Source organism: Simochromis diagramma, unplaced genomic scaffold, assembly GCF_900408965.1.
Source record: "Simochromis diagramma unplaced genomic scaffold, fSimDia1.1 OVJJ01000131.1, whole genome shotgun sequence".
Taxonomy (NCBI): Eukaryota; Metazoa; Chordata; class Actinopteri; order Cichliformes; family Cichlidae; genus Simochromis; species Simochromis diagramma.
The window spans coordinates 7,410,661-7,432,900 of record NW_024387200.1 but is presented as its reverse complement, the minus strand read 5'-3'; the positions used below and the strand labels follow the sequence as shown (position 1 = coordinate 7,432,900).

The window sequence follows — 22,240 nt, the reverse complement described above, 5'->3', positions numbered from 1 at the left end:
TTTGCTGTGAAAGGGGAGAAAGAAAAACACAACTCCATTGCGAATTATTACAATACATACACTCAACAACACTTATATTTCAAGAAAGAAAAGGCATGAGAAATGTAATAATTGGAGTGAAGTTCTTTTTACTTCTCCCTTGCCAAATGCAGTTTTTTATACAATAAAAAGACTTTGGTGGCAAGAGGGGATTTATTTGTATTTCCATGCCAGGCTTTTCAGTGCCAGTCTTTGTTTTCCTTTAAGTAAACAGGAGTATATCCCATGAGCAGTGCCCTCTCTTTTCTCACTTCTACTTTCAAAATCCCCCCTCGCCTCCGCCTTCTATAGCCTAGCACTTATCTCTTTACTCCCTTGTGTAGATTATTTGTAGTGCCTCATCTCCTTACCCCTGATCATTCTCCACACATTCATAAGAAACCCTTATATTTACACCCAAGTCTGCTCCTGCGTGCCCTACTTTCTCCTCCCTCTTCTCTCAAGTCGCGTCATCCCCTGTGTACTCCCCTTTTTCTCATTGCACATTTGTGCTGCTCCCCATGGACAGAGCCCTCCCCGTGGCCCTTCACCCAACCCAATTCACACATTGGTGGCATTGCAGCGGCATAATAACATTTAATCGGCACAGTCTTCCCTGTGCACCCGGTGCTTTCATGATGGCCTTGGCTCCACTCCTGAAACAGGCATTTCTGATTGTCGCTCTGAGTGAGCATATGCCTGTCTCCTACTTGATTAAAAGAAAGCCTGTGCACATGAGAAAGGAGTGTGAGATGAGAAATATGAAGACAGAAAGTGAGCAAAAGATGCTACAGGGCTAAAGTAGGGAAAGGAGAAGTAAACAAAGAGAAGGGGGACCGTAATCTTACACAGAGTTTCAGAACGTGGGCGAGCCAGCAGTAGACGTCACCTTTGCTTTTAAAATAGTTAATCTGCTCCCAGAGGGACAATGACTGCTTTAAGTCCCCCTCCCTTCTCCCTCTCTCTTTTCTAAGTCCCTCCCCAGGGCTAAACCCCTCGGTGGCACATTGCACGGATTAGCTTGTGTTGTTGTTGCATCTCTTTAGCTCTAGTCTATAGCACCAGCTATAGATGCAAATACAGCAGTTAAACTTTTTAAACTGGCAAATCAACACACAGGAGTTTATAATTGTGGATAGAAGGGGCTGGCAATTTTGTAATCTGAAGGCGTATCGGGTGTTAATACACAGAGTAAAAAAAGACATGAACAGTAACTGGCTTTTTTCTTAATATGTAATGTTGCATTGCTTTTACACAACATCAATACTTCCGACTTGCCCTCATTACTTCTCTTGTTGTTTCACTTGAATGGAAAGCAACAAGAAAACTGCTCTGTTGAAATGTGGATCTATCTCATATTTGTGAACACAGCCACCAGGGCACTTAGTTTTGCAAATAAAAGTATTTGGGTTCTTGCCCAGTGATGTTCTCTGGTTGTAATTTGTATGCCAGTTTATTGAAACTGCTTCAGCCTCTGGTTTGAGGGGTAATTTTACCTCGAGCCTTTCTGAAAAATGAAAGGCAGATGGGGTTGGTTGAATTCTGATTCTTACCACAGAACAATACTACCATTACTGTAGCTGATAAACTGTAACATCACTGAGCATAATGAAATGACATGTCTCGAGATTATATCTGTATGCCCTCTAGATTATCTATTCCATTTGGATTAATACTGTGTACTAAATTCATTTTAATGTACACTTATAAAGTCAAATGTAATTAGAGAGAATGCAGCTCTGTGGCCCTCATCCAACCCCTGTCCCCTAGAAATTACATTTATGTACTACTAATTTGTTTTTCCAATTATGGTTTGTTAGGCAAGGTAATTGTGGCCTGGATTATGTTACCTGCCAATGTTTTTCTTTTTTGTTCTAGGAACTATTAGCTTTTTGTACTGAACATAAGCCATAAGGATGCGAGTGACGCAGGCTTTCTGTGTTGGAGTAAAAAATTAAGTGTAATTACTTCCTTTTGAATTTAGGTTGAAGGGCTTTATCACTTCCGGATAAAGAAACCTATCACCTTAGACCTCTGTCCTCCTTCACCTCATTCAGCCGACCTCGTCTGAGTCTTCTGTGCATGCTTGCGGTCTGCTCTGCTGCTGCAGCACGAGGGGATTAGCTGCCGCCGCTACCATTGGTCACCAAGGTAGCAACAGTGCCCTTAGCAATTCAGAAGGGCTATTTTGCTCCCCAGCCGCAGTTTGACAACACTTCACTTGTCAGTTTCGGTCTTTTGACAGATGTAGAAATGGTGTCAAAGGGCACGTGTCTGTGTTCTTTTGCAGACATGTCAGAAGCAGGCACACCTCTGTGTGCTTGTGATTGATTTTACAGTAATGGCTTGGATTCAACATGACAGAAGGATGCAGACTTTGAGTCTCTTTTTACTTGCTTGTTGCTGTAACCCCCCCCCCAGGAGAGGAACTCGTTTGAACAAGCTTTAATTAAAGACAGCTGCTGGTCACACAATATTCTCACTTGCTTCAGCTGCAGATAACATTCGACACAAATCCCGCTTTCCTGTTTGCTTACTTAATTCCAATAATACGTGTGTCCTTCCGATTAAATATAGTTAAAAGTGGCGATATGAATCTGGACCTTCTTGTTAAATCTACCATCATACAACCACTAAAACACCTCATAAGCATCCATTGTAATTCCATCCTTACCTGTCAGTGTGGGATTTTAATTCATCACATTAATATGCCACGAGAGAATGAACCTCTACAGTATCATTTCACAGATGGCTTATCTTTGCAGGAGAAAAATGAAAATGAAAAATGAAGTCTTCTGGACTGTCGCACTGAATTGGTTCATCACAAACTAAAGGGACTACCAATTAACAACCCGAAAGAGAGAAACAAAGACAATAAACGATTTGACATGCAGTGTTAAATGTTATTTGCACATGCTAATGACTATTATTTATTCTGGTCAAAGTTTTCCTGTAAAATCGGACTTAGATCAGAAACAATGGGCAGTCCTGCCTGTAGTCAGCATTGTGTGATTACATTTTTGAATTTATAACCTGCAGTTACTTACTACATAAGATATGGGATTGGCTGATTGTGGGTTTTTTTTATTTATCTTTTATCAAAAAAATTCTAAAACTTTTACAAAAAAGTAGATTAAGAGAATGGACTGACACTAAAGGACTTATTTTACGTAGTTTTAGCACTTAAAAATGGCTTAGAAAAAGAAGGAACTCGAATGTACACAGAAAAACAAGCCTGAAAAATTAGTCCAAGACAGGTATATCATTGTGTTTTATCGGGTTAAGTCCAAAAGTCTAATGCTAATTATCTCATTGTCATTGTACTAGCCTTGTTTTGCAGATTTAGTTTTAAAGTAACAATAGTAATCCGTAGATCCTCCTTTAACAATGAGACTAAATGTTGTGGAGGATCCGGACTGCAGCACTTAAGCTTTTAAGTTAATTACACAAAGACAAAGTTTGCATTTACACAAGCACACCATGCTGTGGTTTTTTTTGTTTGTTTATTATTGTTTCAAAGACAAAAAAAAGAAGCCAATTTGAAAAGTCCCTGCACCTTTTTTTTCTTCTAAAATATTAGAAAGAAATACACAAAGTGCAGCTTTTCCACTGTTAAGGTTGTTAAAGTCTCTTCAAACGAGAAGTCCTCCAAATTCATTTCGGTTAAGAGTCTTAAGCCTCATTGTTTGACAAGACATCTCCTTTGCATTGTTTTCTGTTTAAAAATTGCATGTCAATGGAGTTAAGTGCACAAATGGTTAAATGGTTTAAGTTACCGGATGAGCAACTTGATCCTCTTATGTCTTTAGGGGTCCTGACTCTGTCAGTAAAGCACAGATTTCATTGTTGCAGCTAGCAGACTGTAAAGTGCTGTCTCTTAGGTTTTCTGTGTGATTGTGTGCACGTGAAGGTGTGTGAGCATGTGTGTGCATGTGCGTGGTGCTACAGCCGCTGTCCTTGGATTAGTGATGGTGGTGGTGCTGGTGGTGGTAATGGTTTGGACGGGATCATATCTGGTTGGATGAGAGGATTGGGTGGAGGGATGGATGTGAGGGAGGGGCAGGGTACTCCAGGGACTCATAGTAAGAAGACAAAAGAAAGGAAAGATGAGGAGAAAAAGTTGGTCTATCCTCCTCTTTGTTTCCCTCAAAGGCCGGTGTGACAGCAGCTGAGGCCTGCTTACTGCTTTTGCATTTCAGTTGAGTGGAAATCTGAACCCTGAGCAACCCCTGTCCCTCTCCTCCTCTATTTCTTTTTCCCTCTTGCTCCTTCATTTGGTGTCTCCAGTTCCATTAGGTTGATTTACGTTATTCAGACAAACTCATTAATCACGTTTTCCCCTGGATATAATCTGCTTGTCAATCTGAACCCTGGCGAGTAAGAGGGGAGTAAACCCAAAAAAAGGAGGAGTGACTGAGGTAAGCAAAGACGAGGTAGACAGATGGATAATGTTCCACAGGAGGGTCACTTGGACTAAATAACCAAACTGTGATTACGTTCATCTTTATAGATATTTTGTCTGGGTGAGGAGAGCCAGGCTTGCGTTTATCTCAAGAGCCAGATGGACCAGAGTAAGATAGAGAAACATCAAGAGAGGACATGAGAGGTAAAGCCAGAGAGGCAAAGCCAAAAATGGGGGCAGAAATGGGAACGAAGAGGAAACCTGGAGACAGAGGGAGGGAGATGGAGGGGAGAGACATGTGAAGTCGAGGGAGGCTCCAGTCCCAGTCTTTTAGTCGATGATGATGAATTACTTTGACAGAGACAATCAGGATGAAATGTTAATGCGAGTGTGCTGGAGGATGCAGTCTCAGCCAGACTAAGTCCTCCTATGGGGAAATGAGATGGTTGGTTACAGCACAAACACACAAACACAGGCAGACATACTGAAATGCACACACATGCGCGCAGAGATACATACAATAATGGAACAAACCTCTGGAGAAATGGAAGTTATATTTGCTGGCCGCTAGTTCGTGTATGTACTGGCGATGTGCTAGAGTAAGCAATGAAATGTATGAAATGCCACCGCTCTCCTGACCTCTGTATACAAGTAGGTGTGCATATGTCTGGTTAATGTTTACTTCAGGAGCCAAGGAGAGATTTTTATACAGTGTAACAGAGGCTGTGTGGGCCGCAGGGTGTGCTGTCACAAAACAACAGAAAACTTTAAAGCGTGAACACATCCTGCGCTCTCTGTTTCCGCTCACTTGCTTACTTTACAGTGACGGCTGATTCTCAGCAGCTCATTGTCAAAATACTTTCCTTTTTCAGATTTAAAAAAAAAAATCATGCGAAAAAGGCCTGGATCTATGAATGAGTCTGAACAGATCCTACTAACTATTGCACTGCTATGAAAGGGCATTCCTGGACTTCCGAGGAATAACCCCACTACACTATTAATCATCTGGTTGTTCATCATGATCAGTTTCCAGTTGAACATAATAACATAATTGGTAATTTCCCAAATTTTCCTTTGTTGCTACTATCATTTAAAAAAAAAAAAGTCCAATCCACTGTTTAATGAGAAGTTACTGAACTAATTCCACTTCTATCACTCTGAACTTTCCCTTGTGCTAATTAGCAAATCTTGGCGTTACTATGATGGCCCTAACTGCCAAACTTTTACACTTTTTTCCCCTAAAGAGAGTCAAAACATCAGTCATCTGCAATAGCATATACTGCAAAAATGAAGGTGTACAGGCATGGCACTGCGGGCATAAATCAACGTCTTCTCGCTTTCAATCATTCATCTTTGATAAAGCATTGCTGCTCTTTTGTCTCTTTCAAACTTCAAAGTGTTTGAGACAAAGGAGGAGCCCCCCTCCGTATGATTCATCAAACTCCCATCATCCTCTGGATAAACAGCTATGATAGATATGTCTGCTTAACCAGACATTAAAAGAACCTTTTTTTCATCCCTTCTTTAGCACGCCTCGGCAACCGATCCCCAAACTTCTTCTTAAACTCTCCTGAACGTTTGAAACCATATAATTAAGAGGAACTGGTTTACCTGATTGTGCTGAGAGTTTGTTGTCTGGCAGTCAGTCAGGCAGACAGAGCTGTAGACAAAGATATCAGGCAGTGAGGGAAATAACTAGGTTTATTTTCAGGGTTTTGATTGAAAGGAAGCAGTAATCTTGGCATTAGCTTAGCATCACGGTGAGTGGGCTCGACTGGCTCAGGTTTCCCTCTGTGTGTCCCACGGTGTAAAAACCTGGGAGCTGCAGGTAGGCGCACGCCCACCATCCGACCAACTGACTGTAACACAACACCTGCAAGGGCAAGCACATAACCACGTCTCAAAAACACTCACAACCCTCCATCACTGCAGCCTCTCTCTGCGGTGTCTTCGCACTCCATCCTTCATTATCACTCAGATTGAGCACAATAGTTCAGGGCTGAGGTTTACTCTGGCTCTCCTCACTTTTATTTTCTCCCGTACTGCCCTTTATGCTGGCAGGGTGTCGTAAATGCACATCTTTAGAAGTTGCCTGAGTGGGGTAACGCAAGAGGTTCGAAGGTTGCAGATGAAAGGCAAAAGATTCGGTCGAGGGTTTTAGCAGAAGGTTCACGTGTTTGAGGTTTCCTTCTAAACTCTTTGGTGGCGGATTTAAAAACAAGTTTTAACCCCTCCTACTTCCCATCCAAAAAAAATAAAAAAAGTAATCAGGATTTGTAGGCGTGAAATGGTAGGCTGTTGAAGCTTTTATCACTTGAGAGGAACAACACTTGGTGAATTATGGTGTGAAAAGGAGAAAATAGCTAGAATGGAAAGAAAGAGTAATTGTATCTTCCACCTTCCAAGTAATTATGCGTAAACAGGCTTTCTTCTAGTTTAATGTGCACTTGTTTTCTGCAAATTATACTTAGCTTTTCTTTGTGTGACTCTTAAATAAATCTGTCTTTTATTCTTGATCACACATATTTTTTCTGTATTGTTAGGGAATAGACAAAAGTATCTAGTGATCGTGATCCTAACACCCAGATACGGTGGCCTTTTTTTGGATCCAAGAACAAATGCATTAGACGCTCCAAACATAGCGTGGTATGGTTTCATAGAAAGTCTCTAGCGTTGTCTGGCCTGGTTCACCTCAGCTCCCACAAGGGAAATATACAGGCATGATGTATGGCCTGAGCCACTGAATTAATGCAACATTTCCATTAGAAAAATTGCTTGACACGGCCGATATAAGAAGTTAGTGATCACAAAGAGGCTCTGACATAGCATGGAAAATTACTTATTGGAGAACCGTCATCTGCACTTTGCTGAAATTTGTGATGGAAGGCAGAGACAGGGAATGCAATATATGTGATCCTGTGCACGGGCTGCATCTCCTAATCGCTCATGCAATACTTAAAATTACACTTCGGCGCAAATGTAAATTGTGTTCTGATGCTTACAAAAACAGAAAGGAGGTGATTCAGATTTAATTTGACACTTTTTAAATACGAATTAGATATGATTTTGAAGTCTGAAGTACAACCAGACAACCAGTGCTCCGTGTAATGGTACACTGTAATTATTGCATGATTACTGTGCATATGAAATCTCGTGATGTGAGTCTTGGTTCCAGCAGCTTTATAAACACACCATTGTACAGTACGTCTTTGCTCTGTGCGTCTGAATTGCAGCTTTTCTTTTAAAACCTCTTCATTGTCAAGTATGGAACCCAAAGGTGGCTGTGCTGCGTGTGTTCATCTGTTTCGAAATTACCTCACAAAAGAAAACAGCATGTATTCTTACTTCCATTACAATATGTACTTTTTCACTTCTAAACCAGTCAGGCATTTAGAGTGCCACACAAACTTTCATTACGATTATGCAACAATCGGAACATTGGGAGGATTGTATTTCTTCTCCCTGAGCTGATCGCATAACATTTTTAACTAGATTCACTCTCATCCTAGGGCTTTCCTTATATCCTGCTGCCTAAATGAACTTGCAGAGCTGCGCGGCGTCTCCTCTGCATTGATTTTGTGGTCTCATTATAAAGAATGCACCTCTCTTGTGGCACCAGTATTCATACAGCTCATTACATAATGCTGGCATTCAGTGTTTATTAACTTTTGCTTCAGCGCCTGCCGTGCGAATGCTCTCAGTTTTAGGATGTGTTTGCCAGTAAAAAAAACGGATCCACAGATCATGTGTTAATAGGTTAATTCTTACCTGTTATTTGAGACCCCAAATATACCACATGTACCGAAACCCAAAACATACCTCGAGTTTACTGTGGTTTTGTAATAATCAACCCTCATGGATGCTAGGGCTGTCATACTGAAAAAAAAAAGAAAATTGGTGGATATTACAATAATGTATTATTGTAGGGTGTTTATCTTACAATATAAAGCACCTAGAGGCCACTTTTGTGATTTGGTGCTTGAACTGACTTAAATATTCGTTAGCAACAGTGTCAACTCCTCTCCCTCCCCTCACTAGCAGCTGAACACATGAACTGTATGAGGAAATTTGAGAGGTCAGTAAAGCCCCCCATTTAACAACTCTGAAATTATTATAAATGTTAACCTGGCACCTTAATGTTTTAACTATTAGCAATTACCTGATAGCTAAAATGGCTAATAATGTAACATTAAGGCGAGAGGTTCCCATCTGTAAATGTATTGGATGGTGTTAATTAAATGAGATATCAGGAGAATTTGTGTCTCAAAGGTCTTTCTTAAAGCCCCAGATTTCAGCTGAGTTCTGTCTACCAGCAAGTAGACAGAGATAGCGATAACCTGCCTAACCAACTCTATTTGAGACACAGTGTCAGCAGTGAGTCACCAGAAGCACACCAACACCTCAGACAACACAAACTATTATCTTTTTAATTTGTTTTTGAAACACCTAAGATAATTTAAATGATATATAGTATAAATATATATATATATTTTTTTCACCCAGGGTATTGAAAATTATATTGAGTATTTTCCTGTGTATTTATATTGAGTTTGAAATTCTAGTATTGTAAGAACCTTAATGTATGCACAAACTTAAAGGTGCTTTTTAAAAAGTTTTTTGCAGACTTGCAACTCATTACTAGTTTGGGCGTGGCTTTATGAATAAAAATAAACGTTATTTATTCTTTACTTTATAAGACTAGAAATAAAAAAACAAACATATTTGTTCACATTTTATATTTTACATTAAAAATGTTACATTACAACGGGCTACCGCTGAGTCATGGCTTGCCTTTGGACAAGCTTGCGTTTACCTTGTTATGAAACGTGTCTTACGTCTAGCTACAGTAGCATGTGTAGCGTGGGCATAGTGACACACTAATTACACTGATCGGCCTGGCTCTCATGAGGTTTACAGGCATAGACAGTGGTTTGTAAAGGATTACTAGGTTATATCACTTCCCTTGTGTTTCATTTAAGGCATTTTGTCTTCCTTTGCATAAATGTACTCATTTATCCATATCCTGTTCTCCTGCAGGGTACATTATTGGCAGTTAAGCCAAAATAGCATTCAAAAGTCTTCCCTTTGTCAGAGTTGGTAACTGTACTTGTTATATTGTGTTAGCTCATCCTTTGACAAACAGTAATAACAATCTCCGCTGCAGACTGACAACATTCAGAACTATTTGCAGGTGTTCTGTGTTGTGTAACAGATTTCATTTCCATACATTTTGTTTTGGACACTGGTGGGATGTCTCAGTGATCTGCCTGCTGGAGCATTGTCATTTCGTTCATTAGTACAGAGCTGGATGTGAGCTGCATCACTCCTACAATATGGTCTGCGGAGATAACAATTCAGACAGATTCATTCTGTACATTGGCAATACAACAGCTACTGTGGTACAATGCGTTGTCAGTAAGTGACTGCGGCCTCGTGCTGCGGCAGGATTGAATGTCCTGGTTTATCACAGATGATTCATATTGCTATTGGATATGATGCACTAACACAAAACAAGATACTCTGTTATCAGTATCACAATATCACAGGCTAACACAGACCATAATTGTGTTTAGTTTATTCCATTCTCCATTATAAATATATGTTTCCTGTCATAAAAGAGCGAGCATCTGTGGGAGGAGTTTTTATTCTATTTTGAAGATGGATTTGGGCTTTGGTTGCGGGGTGTGCAGGGAAGTGAAAGAGAAAACGTAAGGTATACAGACACTGACTGAAAATGTCTGAGACAGATAATTAGAAAAGGACTGAGAATGTGTACTCGCGGTGTGCTTTTCTCTTCCCGATCCGTGGCCACCTTAATAGAGATTAGGATCATGCTCAGTCAGATCTGATAGGCCTGTTGCTGTGGAACGGAAGGCCAGCCAGTCAGTTATCAGCGAGGACACAGACTCAGTCACTTAGCATAATGGAACCTGCATCAAATGAACTGGAAGCTCAACGAGAAAAATGTCATTAACAGAGCTGAAATGATTTTGTGTGATGGTAAAATCAGCAAATTAAATCAAGGTGCATTTGCAGGCTTTATGACAGAAACAGATGCACATAACGTGTTATCCAGCAGCCTCATTTACAAGGTTACATGGCATTTATACAGCATGTGCTTCTTTCTTTGGACCCATTACTTATGATATGTGTACGTTGATGTTCCAGTGTTAGCAGCACAGGGTTGTGAATTCTTGCAATAGCCTAAAAACAACTTCGGATTGATTGTCAAAAAAACACTTGAACATGCTGTAAAGTGTGCTGAATGGAAATATATAGTGATGACTGCATTAGGTACACAATGAGGCACTGACAGAGACTGTATCACACCTCGTAAAACTCTGAAGCACACCTATTATGAAGAAGCAGGAGGCTGCGAGATGTGAAAACTGCACCAGATGGATAGAACAACAGAAAATCATAACACCTCTTATTCAGTCCCTGCAGGCCACCCTCTTATATCCTGTGTCTGCTTTTCTCGTTTAGTTGCAAGCAGAGGGAAAGAATGCAACAAAAACAGCTGCATAGGTTGACCGTTAAAGCATGTGCCAATCTAAAACAACGACACAAAAGGCCACAAGAATTATGAATTTATATGTGGTATATTCTTTGTCTTTGTCTGGTTAGTCACAGATATGTGTGATGCAGGATTTTTAGATTTTTTACATACATGTCATATTGATTACAACTTTGTTTATTTAGTCAAGGTCCAGAAAGGAGAAAAGAAATGGAATTTCTTTCCTCCACATCTCCTTGAGCCTTTTATAACCATAGTAAAAACCATTTAGCGAGCCGTCGTTGAATATTGACTCTGAGACTTTTCTCATTTACAGCCCAGGCCTGTCGAGGAAAAGGGTTTGCAACTATCCAGCTCTTGGGCCAGAATACAGCTATTGTTTTATTGATTGCTCGTCCTCTTTTATTTGTGGGGGAAAAAATACTCCGGGGACACAATGTCCCTCAGCTTCTTCTCCTATGCTTCTCTAAATGCCCACACTAATTTCTGCTGTGACTCAGAAAACTTATGCATGGATTGCTGCAAGTTTATCCTGCTTTCCCCTCTTCCTCCTAGTGAACTTTTTTTTTCTGCTTGTAGAAATTACATAAAAAATCATTTTAGGGCTCATGCATTTTGGATTTGGAAGTACCGCAGAAATGGATTTTTCTGTTATGCTTCTCCCTGCTGATGGCTCAGCTGATGTTTACTAAAGACAAGAGTCTGAGTTTCATTTAGTTCTTCCTGTATTGGGCACACATTTCTAAATATGTTGTCATATGTTTCCAACCCCAGGCACCCTAATTTAAAGCATTACTTGACTCACTAACCTTACAGACTTGAGGTCCCAGGTCTGTTTTATGACTAAGCATAGCATGAAAGGGTGCAGCAGTGCCTGAAGGCACCCTGCAGTTGGCCTTCATGAAGTGAGTTTCTAAGTAAAATGCGCATTATGCCGTGTGACAGTTTCAACACCCCAATCGCTGCTCCACAGGGCACCACTTCACTCATTCCAGCATCTGTCTCCATAGAGTTAATGCGGCATTTAGCTCAGTGGCATTCTGACTCTTTTTTAAAAAAACATACATATCTTCCCTCAGTCTCAGTTGGTATCGCTTGGCTGCTTTTGCTCTTTTGACAAGGTTTTAACTTAACAGCACAGACAGCTGATCTTTACTCAAAATGACCAACTATGTGTATTGACAAAAAAATGACCTGATGTTACAAGACATATTAAGAGCAAAGGGACAGGCAATATTAAGAAACTGAGATAGAAGAGTTTCAGACCAAAGAGATAATTGGATCAAAAGAGACAGAGAAGGCCATGTGCTACCAAGCATGTCCTTATCAGCAGCAATTTTCTCTGCTTTGCCCACACAGCTCTGTATCAGCTGCTTGCAGAGTGATTAGGGTGCCCTGCTAATATCGTCACAACCAATGATTGACAGGGCTGGAAAAAGCTCTGATATTTAAAGGTGTAACCTCCTGTTTTTTGAGGGGGGGGTATCTCTTAAGCAGCCGTTGTTTGTGTGTGCGTTGGGCTTTGTGTTGGGGTGTGTGTTGTTGAATGTGTGTCACTGAGTGGGTCTTGTTTTGATTCATAAATGCCTTTTTCAGACGAAGCAAAGGAAAGGAGCAACCTACATCCCACATTCACCTTTTTCTTCTCTGCTGCTGTTCTCAGGGAGATTTGGAAATATAATTAGTAGAAAGAGAGATTCGAGAAAAGGAGGAATGATGGTAATAAGGGAAAAAATGTTTTCATTATGCCTGAGAGAGGTAGTGAGGGAACATTTTGGGCAACTTGTTATGTGGGCCTGACAAAGAGAAATAAATCAAGACTTAGTACAAGAGTCTTTCTGACACTAGATTAAGACGCTGCAGGTTAGGTGCTAAATGCTGAACATGTTCACATGCTAAGGTGGAAAAGTTTATCTGGCATCTACCAGATATATTAATTAATATTATATATATTATAAGCATCCTAACATTTGCTATTGTGCATACAAAGCAAATTATAGGCTGTTTTCATCTGATCATGGCACTAGATGATACAGGAAAGTAATTATCCAGTACGAAATATGAAGGTGTGTAGCAAATTTTACAAATTCATTTATTAAGCAATCAGGAAACATACTGGTTAATCTGCTGGCTTGAGGTGTGCTAAAGGCTCTGGCCAGTTTGGGGGATTTTGGGTGTAGCCAGCACATATCCTGGCAAAGATCTTAAGTTCTGTGCAGAAATTGCTAAAGCAGAAAAATGTAAAAATTTGTAATAAAAAACTAAATGGTCACCAGATTATAGCTAGTCATTATCCAGTGCATTTTGGCAAAAGCCAGCCCTCATTTGCACTGAGCATGGACTGTTAACTTGCATGCAATCAAAGCCTGCTGTGACTTGACTGATCAGTAGGGCATGGACTGCAGTGTACTTGCACTTTTCTAGTCTTGCTGATCACTCAAAGACTACAAGCTACATTCATACGGCGCTTTATTCTGCACACTTCAACCACTCAATCGGCCTTGGAATCATTCACGTCTTCAGACTGTGGGAGGAATACCCGGAAACCCGCGCAGGCACAGGGAGAACATGCCTGCTCCACACAGAAAGACGCCAGCTGGGTTTGAACCAGGAACCTTGTTGCTGTGAGGTGACAGTGCTAACTACTGCAGCACCATGCTGCCAAAAATGAACTAAGAAAAGAAAACAGATTTTTTTCCCACCAAAAACGTGTTGATTCCACTAAAAACAAAAGAATTTAGCATTATTTCAAACACAATACATACAGTTTTTTAAATGGCAAAATAAGTTTGCATTGCAACTGCTCAGTATTATGGTGGATTCACTAACTGCCTGACCAGTTCTGCCATTGCTAGAGCCATGCCCTCTTAGCAGCACAGTAACATGTCAGCAGTAAAATGCACGCTATTTCCTTTTATCATTTGTTTCTAGCGTTTAAACTAACTCTACCTCTGTCTAATATATTTGTCTTGAGGGTTAAACATTTATCTGTTAGAGGTTTTCCAGGGTAAATTTGGAAGCTCATCTCTGGCCCAGCAGCCCAACAAGTTCCTGACCTACTTTCACAAACACTGTAGAGTGGTAGTTATCTCTTCTCATCTTTCTCCTCTGCTGATTTGTGCTGGTGGCGAGGTTGGTGTGATGTCAGTTTACTTTGGATCATTCTCAGACAGTGAACACGCATTAACCTTCCCTCCTTTTCCCCTCCCTGCTTTGCTATCTTTTCTTTTCCTTTCCTCGTGTCTCTTTTAGGTTTCACTTTTTTCTTTTAATCCTCATTTCTATATCTATGGTAATTTGCTACGAAGAGTGTCCTGAAAACGTCCTGGAAAAGGATATCCATTGCTTCACAACAGATAATTGTTTTTAATGATTAAGAATCACAGACGCATGTCGAGGCCTAATAGCTGTTAGATCACAGAGGCAGTGTTATAAAGATAGGCACTTATCACCAGTCTCTGAATATCTTTGCTAGGTTACAGTTGTTTCAAATTGGCACTTTGCCTCTCTATTCCCATGCTGTTCTCCTGTCTCTCTTTTTCCCCTTTTTTTCCCCTCTCTTCGTCTTTTTGAGTCGTCTTTGGCTGTCCTCCAGAATCAATCCGTCACCTCTTTAAAGGGAGACGTTCTCGGATTTTGGCTTCTGTTTCTATAAAGAGCCTAAAGCGACAGGGTGCCTCATTCATGTCCACTTCATTGTCTTTTAATAATCAAACCATGATGGATTACCACCATACAGATATTCGTTTCAAAGCAGCATCTGAGGGATGAAAAATGAAGGAGGAACAGGAAAACACCAGTATGCTTTTTGATAGCTCAAGGATTGTTGTAGGAGTATGCATGCTAGTGTGTGTCTGTCTGTGTGTGTTTATATTGGATGCTAGTTTGGCTCTTGGTCTCAGAAAGACAGACAAGTTCCTCCTTCTCACTCTCTTTCCATTCGCTCTTCTTATCACGGCCTCTTGGGTTCAGGCAGACAGCTCCTCCTGTCTTTTCTCTCTGATTATCAGGCCAGGACTGACAAGGTAAACACCTGGCAAGGTATCCTCCCCATTTGGGAGCCCTAGGTGGTTGGATGTGTTCCATTTTTTTATTCCCATATGGTGGATCAATGCATTGCTCTCACCTGTCTGTCTTTTCAACCTTCTCTACCTGGTCCGATTCTCATCTGCTTTCACACTTCACCTCCAAACAGCATTTCTTCCAGCAGGCCTGTGAACAGGTGACATAGTGGATAGTAGTGGCATCTCGGTTAGGGTTTAGCAATATGATATTTTTGTGGCTGTGTTGTAAAAGCGTCTGGTTTTAGTGCGGTCTGGTGATGTGATTTGTGCTGTGTTAACACGCGTGTGTAAAGCCTGTTTCTTCTCTTTAACGCTGGGAGATTGTCACACAACAGAAACTTCTGAAGTTGTTGGAATTACCCTGCTGTCACTCATTCGCCTGTAAAATCACTTTAGCTTTCATTGGGTTCCAGCAACTCTGAAAAGCAACAACCATACAAAGTACTACTTACTCTCAGACATACTTTTTTTTTTTTTTTTTTTTACTGGTTTTACTGATGTTTGAACCCTTGCTTTATCTCTTGTTTGGAGGTATTTTGTCAGTTCTGATTCCATTTGTCCAGGTTTTGACCCCTCTCTTTTTACTTTTCTGCCTCTACCCAAGCACACTGCAGGTGACTCAAATCACAGAAACACAAAATGACTTTAAAAAAAAACACACACACACATAATAGTTTCTCTTCTTCACAGAACATGTGTCAACAATTTTCTTTGGAACTATTTCTTCAGGAGTAGTTCCAAAAGGACTACACGTAATTAGGCCAACACTTTCATTACTACTGAAAATTCACAAAAGAGATAAAACGAATACTAATGTGGCCTCCATTATGTATATTGTGAAATTCCAATTACAGATACAAATGGCTGCAACTGCTGTAAATGTGGTGACTGACCATAATTACAGACACGTACCAGCACATTGCCAGTAAGCTACCCTTCTCTTTGGTATTCCTGTCATCTGTAAAACCTTCAAAACCAATCTGTGGACATTACCCAGATTGCCAAATATAAACACAAGCAGATTGCGCTCGTATCAAAGCTGTCAGACAGCATTTACCAGAAGCTGTTACTTTAAAACCTTTATATGGAACACGTCCTCCATTCCTTGAGATGATCAAAAAGCCAATTGCAAAAACAAATGTCTCTTATACTCTGTAATGACAATGAGATGTTTGAAAATATCATCATCTCTGCTGTGTAATTTGTCTGATGAGAGAACATTAGGCACACCCACACAAGAGGACTGTTCTGTAAAGCTGTGCCTTGTAAATCCACCTATACGTAGCAGCAATCCAAAGGCAAGGTCTCAAGTACAGACTGATGGCCGTGAAGTGAAGTTAAGTGCGAACGATCAAACACAAATACATGAGTATCCGGCATGAGTATCCACAGGAGTGTGCAGCAATTGCAGCAAAGCTATCATAAATAAACTCCTATCTGATCATACAGCGCTACAGTTACACTTGGTTAACGCTAACACACAGTTTGGGTCAAAATGTAGGAAACCAAAATAAAAAGCTGCCTTTTGTGTTAAATTCTGCTTTTTGTGGACCCGTCCACCCACCCAGACAGCTTCCCTCTTCAGGCTGTATGGCTTTGTACCAATTTCACATCACACTCTTCTGATAGACAATCCTCCTATATGGCTTTGTCTCTCAACAAAATTGTTGTTTTTTAGCTAACAGACTGTCGCTGCTGTTTCTCTTGGGCTACCAGCAAATTCAGAAGCATCAGTCTTTCATCAGCCGGTCTCCTCCACATGTAATTGAATGGCAGTCTCTCACTCCACTGCAATTAGCAAAGTGGGGACTTCAGAAGATGAACATTTGGGACCTTGTCAAGGCTAACTAGGTGTGTAGGTGTGTGATTGTGTGCTTTACGTTTGTTTGTAGATTTAACGAGACCGACAAACAAACCTATAGCTAAATCTTGCCCAACATTTCCTTCCCGTTCATCACCTAAAGCGCACTCTGGCTGACCTTGTCTTTATAATAAATGTGTGTTATTGTGTTCATGTTTAAGCTCCAAGCAACCATAGTTAACATGTTGATGCAACAGCAGCAATAACATAATTAGGCAGCTAATTTGTTTATTGTTAAAGGTAATGCAGCTTGGGTCAGCTGCCCCCACGGGTAGCTGCCTGCATCTGTGATTGTTTGTCTTCTTCGAGATGTATGCGTTTGCTTATTGCTTTATCACTGGGATTGATGTGTGTTTTTTCAGGCTCTCTGCTTCTAGTTTTGCGCACCACAAGGCAACTGAGCGTGAATGTGCCCGCATGCACATGTGTGTTATTCATAAGATGATGTGGTACGGCGAGGGATTCTGGGGGGTCCTTGTGTTTTTATTACCTGCTGGCGGCCTCCTGCCAACATCCAGCTTGATTAACTCCACCCCCTCTCTCGCGCGCACACACAAAGTGCTACTTTATCACTACAAGTCTGCAGGAGTTGTAAAGGAGCAGCAGCTAAGGTTCTCAAAATGTTATTAGCTATTAAAAGCCTGAGTAGGAGACAAAGGGATCCACTGTTCCACTTTATTTCTTACGACACTTTGTCAACGAGAGCTTTTACAAAAGAGGAAATCCACACGCTCCCACCTGTGCGATTCAGATGTTTGCTAGCAGGTAATTTATTACCAAAGCTTGAATTGCGGGATGTTCTCGGTTTGCGCGCGTCTTTACAGATGTCTACAGTACTTTATAAAGGTAACATTTTAAATAAGAGTCTAAGGCACACACGGTAACACTCTCACACAAGGAAGCAATTTGCTCTTCCATAGAACGAGTGTAATTTGGTAAAGACAGTGTCCCGCTGCCTCCTGTTACTCATGTGTGGCAGCTGGTAATGAAAGGGCCACTGGAAGTCTTAGGGGTTTCACTTAAGCCATTTTGTGCTCAATTTATTTTGTGTATCAGAGTAGGCAGTGTGAGATGGTTTGCCTAACAGTTTTTTACAACCCACTGATATAGATGGACGATGCGCCTCTCCTTAGGCGTCCACTGATTAAAAGAAATGTCTACCATATGATTAATCTCTTGATGTTTAAAAAAAATACAAGTACAGGATCTACGTGGAAGAAACAGGTATTTCCGACATAATTAGGTCCTATCTAAAAATACAATTATAGTTATTCCTCCTTACTGTACAGCGCTCACATCTTGATTTCATGGTCAGTGCAGCCTCCATCCATCATCCATTGAGTTAGGTCCCTATAGGGTAACCCCTCTGTCTTATGCCACTTTCTGCTCATCAATCAGTCAATTACTGGAGGAGTTCAGAGTCAAAACTCAGGCCAGACATACATTTAAGCCCTCTAGTTGTTCATTGTACTGTGTAGAAAAAGCCCATTTTTATTTACAATTTGTATAAAGTCGCAGTGTGCAGTGCAAGCTCAGCTCAGTCAGCCTGTACTGTATGATGAAGGAAAGCTGCAGGAAAAATCAGTTTTTGTATTTTTTTCCCTTCATAAAATATAGTAGTACATAAAAAAACGAGTGTAAGGATAAGAGGACTAGACCAGGGAGTGAGAAAGGAGGGAGGGGAATGGAGCGGCTTGTGAGATCAAGGTCGTATCCAGGCTTTAGTATTGGTATTCTCCTCAGTGTTAAAATGATTCTACCAGTGAATAGTGTTTTCATTCCTCTCCTGAATGAGATTCACAGGAGCATGGAGAGAGAAAGGGGGAACAGGAGATGGAGAGAGAGCGAGAGAGGGAGACATGACAAAGAAAAGAGAAAGCTACCCCTCCCCTCTCCCTCTTTTTTTCTCCCCCCTTCCTCCCTACAGTTTGTGCTCCCCTTGGACATACAATAGCAAATGAAAATACAGCGTGGGATAAACAACTTTTATCAGACTGGAGCAAATGAAATCGACTATTTTATTCAATTCTTCATCCCTGAAGCATCCCTTACTCCATTTACCCAGCAACCTCACCCCTGCAGTTTCATCAGAGAAAAAAAAAGAAGGTGCTTTATGCAAATCAAATGCTTTATCCTTGATTAGATTACAGACGCAATAATTGTCTTGGATGATTTATGGTTGTAATTGGTTGCCACAAACTGCTGCAACAAAAGCTCAGTTGCCATGGTTTGTGCTATGAAGACATTACATCAACAGATTTTAGGGTATCTCCTATAAAATCCACTTCTGCAGGCACATATAAGTTACATTAGAAAAATTAACTTGCTGAGCATGTGGAGTTTTCTAGGTTTTTTATTACTTAAGTTAAATGATGATGTCCACAGTTGCACTTTTCCCCCCACAGACCATATAAAAGATGGACAAGGTTTAAAGGTCTGAAAATGAAAGTTTCTTAAATTTCCATGTGTTTAATGACCAGCAGGGCCCACTTCTCTGGTTGCAAAAAGACTTTTAGTTGTATAGACGTCTATGGGAAAAGGGCTACGGCTCCTGTGCTTTATGACCTCAGTAAATGCTTTATGTGCTAAATGACTAATTTCAGGTCATACTGAATAGAACATGAAGGCTTTTCTATAAATTATGGTAATTCTAAGAGTCAGGAAAGAGAATTATCCAGAATATGTTAATTAGCTACTGACTTGTGCTTGACAAGTTGTTAGCCTAGTCCCAGTCCCTTATCTGTCATAGCGCCAGAAATGATTGCTGCAAAAAAGGCCTCGCTAACCAGTGGGTGATGTAACTATGGTTACGTTCACTTTTTGTATAGTGTCTTTGGTTTTTGCACATGAGGGATCTCCCTTCACCTCAGCTTTGGAAGATCAATGGCCAAGCTACGAGACCTGGAGTGGTTAATTAATTTTCCCAAGGGGCCACAAGAAAAACTGGGGTTATTGTGGAGGGCCTCAGCAAGAAGCTTATAAAGAGATAAAATTAATAATGAGCCGAACTGGGTTCCTTTTAGGGTTGTGGCCCTCCACAACAGTCCCAGTTTCTCATGTGGCCCCATGGTGAATTGAATTGCTCACTCCTGTATTAGACAGTGCCACAATAGATGATTAAAATTGACTCTCCCTCTCCTACAGCCTCCTACATCATGCAAACACTAAGCTGAACCTGATTGGTTGAAAGCCTCATGGTGGCTGTCTTCTCATGGATTATAAAATGTAACCAACATGGTGGATCTTTGACAAACTTTTGAGTCTGGCAAAATTGTTTTTGAAAACACTGGAAAGAAATGAGGAGAGTTGAGAATCAACTTTCATTTTACATCGACAATGGATGGATAAAAAGTTTGGGGGGAGTTTCCAGAGTCATACTATACATCCCTAACTTGCATAAATGAGGAGCAAATGACTCGACAGCCCATCGTTTGAAACCCAACACAACCCTATCAGCATGCATTGCTCGGCTGGAATAGAAGCGATGAATGGTAAAGCATGGAAATGATGAATCCTGTGAACAGATACCACGTGTGGAGACCAAATGCAAAAATAAAAAAGATGAATAGGAAATAATGGAAACAGTTCTCCAACCAGAGCAGTGCTGAAAATGAAATATTTAATAGCCAGACTGGTAATTGAGTCCGTAGAAGTCATCAACCTGTAGGAGTTAGGACATGGGATTGCTACCTTTGTAAGAGACAAGTGGCAAATTAGGTGCCTGCCATTCCTTTCCATTATCAGGTGCTGCTGATACTTCTCAGCAGGCTAATCTCACCGAGAGCTCTTACACTTCACTAAGACCCTGTCACAGACAGAGTCAGTGAGAGAGAGAGAGAGGCACAGAGATCTTCTCTGCTTGACATCGATCTGTGACGCATATCACCACCCCTAATCCAATTAATTTTGTTTTGCTTCCATCGTGGCTTACTTGAGTCATCAAAATTGCATACACAAATACATCTCTGGCACACTGCATTGGGCCATACAAAATGCACAAACAGCTAAATCTGGTAGAGTGAAAATTCTTTGGGTAATTCCTTTCTGTTTCTGCCTGTGATCGCGTCTCCAGCCTTCCTCATTACTTTGTTTCATGCAGAACCCAAGAAGGAAAGCAATTTATGAAAGAGTTAATTGAAAACACTGTTTGACAAACTCCTTTTTTCCCTCCTTTCTTCCCCTTCTGTCATCCCTCTCCACCTCCTCCTTGTCCACCACTTCTGCCTCTCTTTGTACAGGCTGAGGCAAATCTCTAGTAGAGGACCAGCAGCAGCAGTGTTGGTGCGACCATGAGGTCAGAGGCCTTGTTACTCTACTTCACACTACTGCAAATAGCCGGGGCGGGCTTCCCCGAAGACAGTGAGCCTATTAGCATCTCACACGGCAACTGTAAGTATATCCTTTTTCTTGCTTCTCTTCACTTTCTTTATGTCTTTCTTTCGTTCTCTGCTTGAGCACCGTCCCTTCTCTCATTACAAGTCCTCCCTCGCTCTCTGCGTGCACTCTTTTCCCTTTCCTCTTTGTTTTGTACTTCGCAAATCCCCTTCTCGATATCTGTGTCACTTGTTCTATCCTTTTTCACTCGTCCACATCCCTCTCAACACTTCTTTCCTCAGCAACCCCCACCATCCCCTACACTCAACGCATTCTGAAGGCATGGAGTGTAATTTGGCGCCCAAGGATAGCCCCTCTACACACACAAAAACGAAAGACTTAAGGCAGAATTTGAAATGGAGCCCACCCTACATCAAAGGATAATCCGCTATTTTTCTGTTGGGCTCCTAATGCTGTGTGTGATAGTGTAAATGCTGTGGCAGGCTATAAAGATATGGTCATTGTTTCTGCTGATTCTCTCTGTGTCTCTCCCTGTCCTGTCCTGCTGTGCTCACTTTGGGCTTAACGCTGTCCGAGGGAACTGAAACGCAGGCCAGAAAGCCTCACATAGACCTGCGCTCCTCTATCACAGTGTTTATTCAAACTAAGCGCTTTCATCCAAAGCCACTAACAATAGAACGATTGCATGGTACAGTGCAGCATATTTTTAGCCTACAATTTATGGTTACACGAGAGCCTCAGCTGACAATTGCGGTGGCGTTTTCTTATCCAGCAAAGACACATAGGTTGACATTTGACCCCAAACTCCTGGGACGTATGACAAAAGCTTTGAAAGCCAAATTACAAAATCCCTCACACGAGCTACAATAAGTGGGCACACACAGGGATTAATTTTTGTCCTCCTTCTTGCAGACACAAAGCAGTATCCAGCATTTGTAGGCCACAAACCTGGAAGGAACAACACGCAGCGGCACAAACTGGACATTCAGCTCATCATGATTATGAACAGGACATTATACATCGCTGCCAGGTGGGTGATAGTA

The 22,240-nt window shown here is 41.1% G+C and overlaps 1 protein-coding gene across 3 annotated transcripts in view; it reads left to right on the top strand.

Annotated features, from left to right (window-relative positions):
* sema6a (sema domain, transmembrane domain (TM), and cytoplasmic domain, (semaphorin) 6A) overlaps positions 1-22,240 on the top strand; it is a 103,465-nt gene that overhangs the window by 23,965 nt on the left and 57,260 nt on the right. The window contains exons 1-3 of one of the 3 annotated variants that reach the window (XM_040050307.1): positions 9,108-17,627; positions 21,101-21,251; positions 22,110-22,227. In XM_040050307.1, the coding sequence (XP_039906241.1) occupies positions 21,152-21,251; positions 22,110-22,227 (218 nt within the window). In that variant the 5' untranslated portion in view covers positions 9,108-17,627; positions 21,101-21,151. Of the gene's footprint in view, positions 1-9,107; positions 17,628-21,100; positions 21,252-22,109; positions 22,228-22,240 lie in introns of those variants that run through there. The other 2 variants (XM_040050309.1, XM_040050308.1) reach the window with 2 other exon arrangements.